The 11,381-nt window shown below is 47.3% G+C and overlaps 1 protein-coding gene and 1 non-coding gene across 2 annotated transcripts; both read right to left on the bottom strand.

The window, feature by feature from the left end:
* Positions 1–45: 45 nt before the first annotated feature.
* ppib (peptidylprolyl isomerase B (cyclophilin B)) lies at positions 46–11,117 on the bottom strand. The gene is made up of 5 exons (XM_059945892.1): positions 10,947–11,117; positions 7,164–7,277; positions 6,674–6,767; positions 783–967; positions 46–337 (listed from the first exon to the last, which is right to left on the bottom strand). The coding sequence occupies exons 1-5, from the start codon at positions 11,076–11,078 to the stop codon at positions 215–217; spliced, it is 648 nt and encodes a 215-aa protein (XP_059801875.1). The 5' UTR covers positions 11,079–11,117; the 3' UTR covers positions 46–214.
* On the bottom strand, positions 6,409–6,548 carry LOC132379284 (small nucleolar RNA SNORA79). The gene has a single exon (XR_009507359.1). It is a non-coding gene; the product is annotated as a small nucleolar RNA SNORA79 (small nucleolar RNA).
* Positions 11,118–11,381: the final 264 nt, after the last annotated feature.

Raw genomic sequence — 11,381 nt, forward strand, 5'->3', positions numbered from 1 at the left:
AAACCCTCACCCACAGTTCCCAGGTCACAATAAATGAAACCACAGTTAGAAAACCCTTCCTTTATTGGGTGGATGTTGTACACTGGAATTTTTTTTTTAAAAAACAAATCCAGGTCCAAGGTTCTGGAATATTCTGCTATATACAAAGCCTGGAACCCAGGATCAGTACAAGTGGAATGTGCCAGCGATGCCCCAGCTAACAACCTCCAGGAGCTCACTCTTTGGCAATCGCGTACGGCTTCTCCACCTCAATCTTGCCACAGTCTGCGATGACCACATCTTTCAACGGTTTATCCCTAGCGTCCGTCCTCAAATTCTCTATTTTTTCTACAACATCCTGCAACAAGACAAAGGCAAGGTCACATTCTGTGCTGAAGGCCCATGCTAGGTCAGATCACAACACAGCCCTCATCTTCCTCCTGCAGGAACACCAAGCTTTCGAAGTTTAAAGGACAATCACACACTGCCTTGAGATTCATTTTCTTGCAGGCAGGCAGAAAGAAAACACACATGCCACAAAGACTGTTAACGATCTAATTTGTGAAAAAGAACACTAAAAAAATTAAACATTCAACATAGAAAATAAACCACAGCCTCTGATGACGAGTCCACACCACCCTGAGCTACATCCAACGTGGCTCCCAAGCAAGCAGCACGTCTCTTAGTTGTCAGTTTTTTAATTTGACATCACAGCAGGGCCCAGGAGCAGAGTAGACAAACTGGAGTGGATGTACTGCCAGGTCTCGAGGGGATCAGGCAGGGGCTAGCGCTTACATACTTACATATCCCTCGATGACTTTTCCAAAGACAACGTGCTTGCCATCAAGCCACGTGGTCTGTGTTGTGGTGATGAAGAACTGAGAGCCATTGGTATCTTTGCCTGCATTTGCCATGCTGACCCAGCCTCGCGCATAGTGTTTCAGCTTGAAGTTCTCGTCGGGGAAACGGTCGCCATAGATACTCTTCCCTGCCCGGGGGTGGGGGGAGAGAGAGAGAAGAGAAGGTAAAGTCAGTCTAAACCACCCAAAGCAGAAGCCACTACTAGTCCTGCAAAGAGCACCTATGAAGGGCAAGGGCTAAGATAACGACGAGACAGAGTTTATAGATAAGTGTCCTGTCAACCCAGCCAAGTGGCACCTTGAGAGCACAACTCCCCTCCACATAGCAGGGAACCAGAGGCTCCCGGCCTGAGACAAGATAACCATGCAAACAAATGGTTCTAGGGTGACTCTGTATTGGTCAGTGATTTTACCAATTAACTGTTAAATAAATGACAATTAAACAAGAAACTGTAAAAATAAGAGAGGATGTTTCTTAGAGTGGTTGAGTGGAGGACCAGAGGGGACAGCCACAAAATAGAACAGAGAGACCAGCATTTTGTGTGTTTCTTGAATTTCCAGCATCTGCAGATTTCCTAGTGTTTGAGGAGGAATTTCTTTAGCCAGAGGGTGGTGAATATGTGGAATTCATTGCAGGCCAAGTCATTGGATACATTTGTTATGGCGAGAAGGCAGGAGAATGGAGTTGAGGGGGAAAATAAATCAGTGATAGAATAGCAGAACAGACTCAATAGGCTGAATGGCCTAATTCTGTTTTATTCTTAAGAATTACTGGCCTCTAACTCTGACTCTATTGGCTATTAATACTTACTTTACCGTAGTGTGACTGGTGATTATGTAAGTAAGGAACCTGAACATCCACACTTATCGATTCATCAATTTCTGTACAAAAATGATACTTCTTTGTTCAAAGTTCAGAGCAGTTTGCTGACAGGGGCCAGGTTGTTCTCCTTGTGCATAAGAACTGAAAGTGTGATTGAGGAGTGAGTGCCAGCTTTCAGAGCCCAGTTAACCAGGATGCCAAGCCCACGCCTGGTAACTGCACAGCGATGGGCTTGGACGTCCACATTTCTAGAGGGCTTAAGGCCACAAAGAGTGTTCTATGGGAACAGGCCTGCCTTATGGACTCCAGCTCCAGATACTTCCTCAGGGGTTACTCCCGAAACCTTCCCCACGGGTGGGTATAGCCACAAAACAACAGAGGTTTGAGATCAGTTTGCTGCCAACCATGGCTGATGAGCCTCATCTGCCTCAATGTCTGGCTTTAAGGTGCCAGTTGCTTACCTTTGCCCAGCTCATCATTAGAAACGCCAGGCTTAGTAGCTAAGTCCACGTGTGATGGTCAGGATCTGCACTTGGTTGTCAGGGGGTATTTGAGATGCAGGCCACTGGGAGCATTTAACAGATAGTGGAAGCTTATCGCCACTAATCTCCCCCCCCCCCCCCACCCCGGGCTATGACAACTGTAATCTGTACAGAGAAAGCTCCCAAAAGGTACAATGCTGCAATCAATCCAGGAGAATAAATGCTGGGCCTGGACACACAGGGTCCCTTGGTCTAGCATGCGCAATGCAGCATTGGGTACACGATTTAATGTCACCACCTCCTACGGTCAACAGGTGGGGTGCTAACATGGGTCTCTTGCAGATTGGGGAGTAAGAAAACAACAGATAAATTAAACAAATATTTTGCCTTAGCAAAAGGCTATAAAACAGAAAGGCTTGTATCTAAATAAAAATGTTTTAAAAAATCCATAAAGATAGCACAGAACACACCACAGTAGAGTAGCGATTAGCACAGCTCAGGATGTTCTGGAGCTAATTCTGACGCTGCTCTGTAAGGAGACACTCCGCTCCCTCTGCTTGTGTGTGTGGGTCTTCTCCCACAGCCCAGAGATGTACTGGGTAGGTTAACAGTTACTGAACTGTTCCAGGGTCAGGTTAGGGTTTCTTGGGGGGTTACTGGGATGGTGTGGCTTAAAGGACCTACTCTGTGCTGTATCTCAATGAGCTAATCAGCACAATGAAAGCAGACTTGTGTGACCTTCGACAGGAGGTGGCCGTGGTGACGATGTGTTCCTTCTACCTTCTGAGACAGAGCACAGATTGGAAAGTAACCATACTTACAAAAGGGAAGAGAGAATTGTTGACCTGTTAGCCTAACAACAGCAGTTGAATTTATTATCGAGGAAGAGGACACTTCCTTGTTAGAAAGGTGCTGGAAAAGGGCCAATAACACCCACTCTGTTCATGGACTGTTTGTCCCACTCCCATTAGGGAGAAGGCTAGTATCCACACCAGAACTACCAGACTCAAAAAGTTACTACAGTATACCAAAGCAATAAGGCTGATCAACACCTCCACCCAGTAACCCACCACAACTTCTATCAGGCATCACAGCTGTGTAGCAGTTAGCATGACAGTGTTACAGTTCAGGGCATCGAGTTCAATTCTAACATGATCTGTAAGGAGTCAGTACATCTTTCCCATGGAATGTGTGGATTTTCCTGTGGACTCCGGTTTCCTCCCAGTCTCTCTCATCCCAAAGAAGTTCTGGTAAATTAAGGGTGATTGACGGGTAGGGAACTGACATTTCTAATGTCAGAGAACAGGCCCTTTCAGCCACTCAAGCCACACCACCCACTGACTTAACCCCAGCCTATTCACGGGATAATTTACGACGACCAATTTACCGATTAACTGGTACACTTTTGGACTGTGGGAGGGAACTGGAAACTCACGCGCACAAAGGAACACATAAACTTGCTCCCTGGAATTGAACCCCGCACTGCAATAGCATTGTGCTAACCTATATTCTCCTGGGGTGACGGGAGGATGTCACACTTCAAACCAGGGGGCGGTCATTCTGCCACTCACAGGGTGGTGAACTTCTGGAATATCAATGTTTTCATTTAGAAGTACTTTGCAGCAACAGATCCTTCTGGCACAATGAGCCTTACCACCCCTAACTCTGTCACATCCTCATCGAAATGCATCGTGTGTGTCAGATGGCACAATGAGCCTTACCACCCCTAACTCTGTCACATCCTCATCGAAATGCATCGTGTGTGTCAGATGGCACAATGAGCCTTACCACCCCTAACTCTGTCACATCCTCATCGAAATGCATCATGTGTGTCAGAGCATGTGCTGCGCCCAAACCTAACCTACCTGCCCACGTGACCAACACGTTTTTGTACAGTAATGTGACAGCCCAGCTAAGCGACAGGTCTCTGGAATGTGTGGGAATGTACAATCTCCTTACAGACAGCAGCAGGGATTAAGCTGGGTCACCGGCACTGTACTGAGATTACACTACTGTGCTGCTCAAGGACTGGAGTTCCATTTACTGCGTACATTTACAACAGAAATGGACGGACAGGACATAGGGATTAGACAGGACACTGAAGTGACAGACTGGCCAGAGTTCTCTGTACATCCTCTGTATTCTTTAGATAAAGGGACACACCAAGATTAATCGAAGGTGAAATTACTACCTGCCCCAACACAAACAAAATCATAAGTACATCTACAGCAGGCTCCAACTTCTCAGGGCCAGGACCACAGAGCACAAGCTCCCCAACCTTCCAACAACTTCTCCATCTCCCCTTTAAATACTTCTGAAGATCTGAATAGTTTGTAGACAACACCAAATTTACTGGCAATGGTTGTCTTTAACAGGGCCTAGATCAACTTGGAAAGGGGGGGGGGGGGCAATGATGGAATTTCACTCAGACATGGATGGGCAAAGTGATGCATTTTAGGAAGTTCATAAATAAGCTGTGATAGAATTGCTGAGCATATTGATGGGTTGAATGGCCTAGTTCTGTCCCTATGTCACATGGTAAATGGCAGGGGCTTGAAGAACAAAGAGACCTAGGCAGAGGAAACAGATAACACAAGTGGAATAGTGAAGAAGGTATCCATCGACATCGGACAGGGCACTGAATACAAGAGCTGGGATGTCACATTATAGCTGTGAAAAATGTTGCTCAGGCCACACTTGAAGTACTGTGAACATTAGGAAATCTGCAAATTCTGGAAATTTCCTCGTGTTTGCGTTTCCAGCATCTGCAGATTTCCTTGTGTTTGCGTTTTTAAATTGCGTTGCTTGAAGTTGTGGTTGCACAACTGAGCAATGCTGAGTTGTTTCCAGCACTGAGATTGGGCGACAGAGAGATGGGGCTTGGATTCCTGGAATACAGGAGGCTGAGAAGTGAAATGAAACACAGACTGCCAAATTCCGTTTGCCATAACGGGTGTGTTGGATTAGACTGCATGATTGTTGTTTCCTGTGCAGTTTGGCAATTCATGTCTGCCTGTAGTTTCGACATAAGTGAGTGATGATGAACCCAATTCTGATAAGGGTCTCCATTGTGGACAGAGAGTGGGAAGGGGACTGGAGTGGTGAGGGACCAGGAAGCACCAGAGAGACATTCCCTAATGATCAATAAACCAATTGTTCGGAGCGCCACCTGTCCCACAATCCTGCCATTCCCAACATCCATTCCGTCAGATTTACAAAGCTTTTTGCACAATACAGTGCATGCGACTGTTCAGAGTGACCCCTAGTGGTTACGTTTGTATGATTCTGCTGCTGCATGATTTGAATTATCTGATTAGAAGGCAAACTGTAAGGATTGATTGGTGAGGCTGTGGGACTTTCAGGTTCATGTGCCTGGATTCTGGTTACTCTTGTTTTTAAAATTTTGAGTGGTTTGATTGGGGTGATCGATGTGGACTGGAGCACTTTAGTGAAGAATGCTTTGCCTTGTGGCCTGCACTGGGCTAGCAGTGAGGCACTGAACTGAGCCAAACTGAACACTCATGGGCAAGTCTGATTTTCAATATTCTGTGTGCTGTTCACTCTCGTTCTGCAATTTGTTCTTTTATCGTGTTTGATGTTTTCTTTGAGTGGGTTCCATGATGGTTATTTGTTTTGTAGCTGCCAGTAGGACAAATCTCAGAGTTGTATAGATACAGACTTTGATAATAAATGTACTTCAAATATTGAATGGAATGTTTCTTCAATATGGGTATGGCCCATGTTGCCCCCGCAATCTTTTCTGTTCTTTGTGGCTCTACGTTCCAATTCTTTGTACTAGCAGAGCTTAATAAAAACAATAGCTTTTGTGCCTCTTTCTTGACTTCTGAAAGAACCTTCGATTAAAAATATCAGAATCCAACAGGTATGTCTAACTCGAGGGCATAGGTTAAGGAGAGAGGGAGGTGGTTTAAAAGGGGACCTGAGGGCTGGTAGATGGAATGAGCTGTGAGAAGAGGTGGTGGGGGCAGGAACAGGAAGAACATTTCAGAAGCACCTGGACAGGTACCTGAACGAGCAGGGCACAGGATAGGCAGAGTGTTGCCCAGTATCTCTGCTGATTGATCATCCCTGATGAAGGGTTTCTGCCTGAAACATCAACTCTTTACACCCCTCCATAGAACTACCTGACTGGCTTTACTAGCCTTTTACGTGCATTGGACCCCCAGAATCACTGGAATCTACGATAATCCCACTAGTGAAGAAATCCAAATGTCTACTGTCACATCCCCTCAGGTCTCATTCAGTGTGTCTGGCTCCGCAAATTCCAGAGAATGGACGGACAATCCACTGTCCCCGCACTCTGAGTGAATAAAGCCACAGTTTATCTGCGATGACGCAAAATCCTGGAGCCGGTTCTCAGGGCAGCAGGAGGAACGGTCATCGTGTGATCACCTACCACGCCACGGACCCTTTGCCCCAACCACTCACCACTAGTGAAGTCACCCTGAGTGAACAGTCATTGTGTTAACACAGACCACACTGCAGCCCCTTTTGCCCCGGCCACTCACCGCCAGTGCCGTCGCCTCGAGTGAAGTCTCCTCCTTGGATCATGAAGTCCTTGATCACCCGATGGAATTTGCTGTTCTTGTAGCCAAAGCCCTTCTGCAGAGACAGGATGTGAGAGGAGGTGAACAAGGGGCACCTCTACCCCAGGACAGGACGTTCGTGAGATGGTAGAGTAGCAGCTAGCATAATGTTGTTATAGGGCTGTGACTTGGGTTCAATTCCCATGTTCACCCCGTGACGAGGGTTTCCTCTGGATGCTCCAGTTTCCAAAGGTGTACAGGCAAGGGTTAGCAAGTTGTGGGCATGCTACACTGCAGGCTGCCCTACACGTCCGCGTGGTGACTCAAATAGTGCACTTGGCCATGCTTCAATGAACATCTGACAAACAAAACTAACACCAGCCCCATGCCCCAGGCTGACAGAGGAAGAGATGGTCTGACATGTAAATCTGCTGTGCCCAGCGAAGGGGCACGGCCAGGCAGATGCACATACCTCTCCAGTGGCCAAGGCAACAAAGTTGTCAACGGTCTTGGGTACAGTCTTGCCAAAGAGACCGATTACCACCCGGCCTGCATCCTCATCCCCGATCTTGATATCAAAGAACACCTGGAGGGTGGAAGCAGATGAAGGTGAGATCACACAATCCCTGCAGGGGACAGGGCATCAGTCCGTCAGCCAACTGTGACCCCATTCCTCAAATATCCTTACCCAATCCCCCCCACGACTGTCTCACCCTCTGCGCTCTTGGAATGTATGCGGGATGGTTTTCTGAACCAACATGTCGAGGAACCAACTAGAGAGCAGGCCATTCTAGATTGGGTATTGAGCAATGAGGAAGGGTTAGTTAGCAATCTTGTTGTGCGAGGTCCCTTGGGTTAGAGTGACCATAATATGGTGGAATTCTTCATTAAGATGGAGAGTGACATAGTTATTCAGAAACAAAGGTTCTGAACTTGAAGGGTAACTTTGAAGGTATGAGACGTGAATTAGCTAAGATAGACTGGCAAATGATACTTAAAGGGTTGACGGTGGATATGCAATGGCAAGCATTTAAAGATTGCATGGATGAACTACAACAATTGTTCATCCCAGTTTGGCAAAAGAATAAACCAGGGAAGGTAGTACATCCGTGGCTGACAAGGGAAATTAGGGATAGTATCAAGTCCAAAGAAGAAACATATAAATTAGCAAAAAAAAGCAGCACACCTGAGGACTGGGAGAAATTCAGAGACCAGCAGAGGAGGACAACGGGCTTAATTAGGAAAGGGAAAAAAGATTATGAGAGAAAGCTGGCAGGGAACATAAAAACTGACTGTAAAAGCTTTTATAGAAATGTGAAAAGAGAAAGATTGGTCAAGACAAATATAGGTCCTTTACAGTCAGAAACAGGTGAATTGATCATAGGGAACAAAGACATGGCAGACCAATTCAATAACTACTTTGGTTCTGTCTTCACTAAGGAGGACCTGAGGGAAATACATGTTAGTAGGGAAGTGGTCTTAGGTAAATTGAAGGGATTAAAGGCAGATAAGTCCCCAGGGCCAGATGGTCTGCATCCCAGAGTGCTTAAGGAAGTAGCCCAAGAAAGAGTGGATGCATTAGTGATAATTTTTCAAAACTCCTTAGATTCTGGATTAGTTCCTGAGGATTGGAGGGTGGCTAATGTAACACCACTTTTTAAAAAAGGAGGGAGAGAGAAACCGGGGAATTATAGACCGGTTAGTCTGACATTGGTGGTGGGGAAAATGCTAGTCGGTTATCAAAGATGTGATAACAGTACATTTGGAAAGAGGTGAAATCAGCAAAGTCAGCATGGATTTGTGAAAAGAAGATCATGTCTGATGAATCTTATAGAATTTTTTGAAGATGTAACTAGTAGAGTGGATAGGGGAGAGCCAGTGGATGTGGTATATTTAGATTTTCAAAAGGCTTTTGACAAGGTCCTACACAGGAGATTAGTGTGCAAACTTAAAAGCACATGGTATTGAGGGTATGGTATTGATGTGGATAGAGAATTGGTTGGCAGACAGGAAGCAAAGAGTGGGAGTAAACGGGACTTTTTCAGAATGGCAGGCAGTGACTAGTGAGGTACTGCAAGGCTCAGTGCTGGAACCCCAGTTGTTTATAATATATATTAATGATTTAGACGAGGGAATTAAATGCAGCATCTCCAAGTAGGTGGATGACATGAAGCTGGGCGGAGGTGTTAGCTGTGAGGAGGATGCTAAGAGGATGCAGGGTGACTTGGATAGGTTAGGTGAGTGGGCAAATTCATGGCAGATGCAATTTAATGTGGATAAATGTGAGGTTATCCACTTTGGTTGCAAGAACAGGAAAACAGATTATTATCTGAACGGTGGCCGATTAGGAAAAGGGGAGGTGCAATGAGACCTGGGTGTCATTGTACACCAGTCATTGAAGGTGGGCATGCAGGTACAGCAGGTGGTGAAAAAGGCAAATGGTATGTTGGCATTCATAGCAAAAGGATTTGAGTACAGGAGCAGGGAGGTTCTACTGTAGTTATACAAGGCCTTGGTGAGACTGCACCTAGAGTATTGTGTGCAGTTTTGGTCCCCTAATCTGAGGAAAGACATTCTTTCCATAGAGGGAGTACAAAGAAGGTTCACCAGATTGATTCCTGGGATGGCAGGATTTTCATATGAAGAAAGACTGGATTGACTAGGCTTATACTCACTGGAATTTAGAAGATTGAGGGGGGATCTTATTGAAACGTATAAAATTCTAAAGGGACTGGACAGGCCAGATGCAGGAAGATTGTTACTGATGTTGGGGAAGTCCAGAACGAGGGGTCACAGGATGAAGGGGAAGCCTTTTAGGACTGAGATGAGGAAAAACTTCTTCACACAGAGTGTGGTGAATCTGTGGAATTCTCTGCCATAGGAAACAGTTGAGGCCGGTTCATTGGCTATATTTAAGAGTAAGTCAGATATGGCCCTTGTGGCTAAAGGGATCGGGGGTATGGAGAGAAAGCAGGTACAGGGTTCTGAGTTGGCTGATCAGCCATGATCATACTGAATGCCGGTGCAGACTCGAAGGGCCGAATGGCCTACTCCTGCACCTATTTTCTATGTACCCAACCAGGCAGCCATGGAGACACGAGGAAAACTGTTCAGGTTCGGGAACCGTCACCTGATCTGGCGAGAGAGAGCAACTGGACAGGCGGTCAACCAGAGGGCAATGGCACCTCCTACTCCTGGTGTGAATGCTGAGGGGCCCATCTCTGAGGCAGTGAACACACACCGAACTCCAGAACCACTGTGGCTCCACACAGATGTGACCCCATCACCTCCTTTCCCCTCCACACATTACCTCTTTCCTCACATCCACTACCTCCCCTCCTCCATAACCTTCCAGCAAACCACTCCTCTCACCTATCATCATTACCCTCACCCCATTGGCCTCAATCCATCATCTATTACCCTCCCCAGCACCCTTTCCGTTACCCTTCCCCATCACCTCATTACTCCTCCCATCGCCCTCTCCCTCACTACCCTTCTGCCATCACCCCTCCTTCGTTACCCACCCCATTGCCTCAATCCTCTATCACCTTATTACCCTCCCCATCACCCCTCCTTCATTACCCTCCCCCTAATTATCCCATCAACCTCAATTACCCCATTATATCCTCCCTCCCATCTCCCCACTCTCGGTACTCTCCCCATGGCCCCACCCTCGATACCCTCCCCATCTTTCTTCCCCATCTCCTAATTACCCTCTCAAGAGCCCCCCCATCATCCAATTACTGTACCTCCCCCACCCTCGTTACCCTTCCCCATCTCCTAATTACCCTCAAGATCCCCCATCATCCAATCACTGTACCTCCCCCACCCTCGTTACCCTTCCCCATCTCCTAATTACCCTCTCAAGATCCCCCCATCATCCAATCACTGTACCTCCCCCACCCTCGTTACCCTTCCCCATCTCCTAATTACCCTCTCAAGATCCCCCATCATCCAATCACTACCTCCCCCACCCTCGTTACCCTTCCCCATCTCCTAATTACCCTCTCAAGATCCCCCATCATCCAATCACTGTACCTCCCCCACCCTCGTTACCCTTCCCCATCTCCTAATTACCCTCTCAAGAACCCCCCCATCATCCAATCACTACCTCCCCCACCCTCGTTACCCTTCCCCATCTCCTAATTACCCTCAAGAACCCCCCATCATCCAATCACTACCTCCCCCACCCTCGTTACCCTTCCCCCATCACCCCAAACGCACACGCCCTTCTTTTCCCAACGGGGGCGCGCACCTTGACGGTGACCTTCGGCCCCTTCTTCTTCTCCTCGGCGCGGGAGCCATTGGGCAGCGAGAGGAGCCCGAGGACGGCGAGGAGGAGCGCGGCAGCCAGCAGCACCTTCATCACGGAGCGAATGCGGCGCATCGGCCTGCCGCCTGTGGGCGGGGCTAGCGCGGGGGCGTGGCCAGCGGCGGAAGGGGCGCGGCCAGGGGCGCCCAACCCAGCCAGAGGGGGAACCGAATCACCAGGCTCATTACTGGAGTTCAAAACTCACCTTTATGAATAAAATACAATATATTCATAAACAATCAGAGACATTGTTGTAATATTCTCAAGGATACATTTTAAACTCGCCAAATACAGGTTGTATATTATGTACAGCATCCCCCTTCACACGAATGGCAAAACCCAGTCGGCGCATGTTAGCAATGCGTCCGCGCGCTAGTG

Source organism: Hypanus sabinus, chromosome 21, assembly GCF_030144855.1.
Source record: "Hypanus sabinus isolate sHypSab1 chromosome 21, sHypSab1.hap1, whole genome shotgun sequence".
NCBI lineage: Eukaryota > Metazoa > Chordata > Chondrichthyes > Myliobatiformes > Dasyatidae > Hypanus > Hypanus sabinus.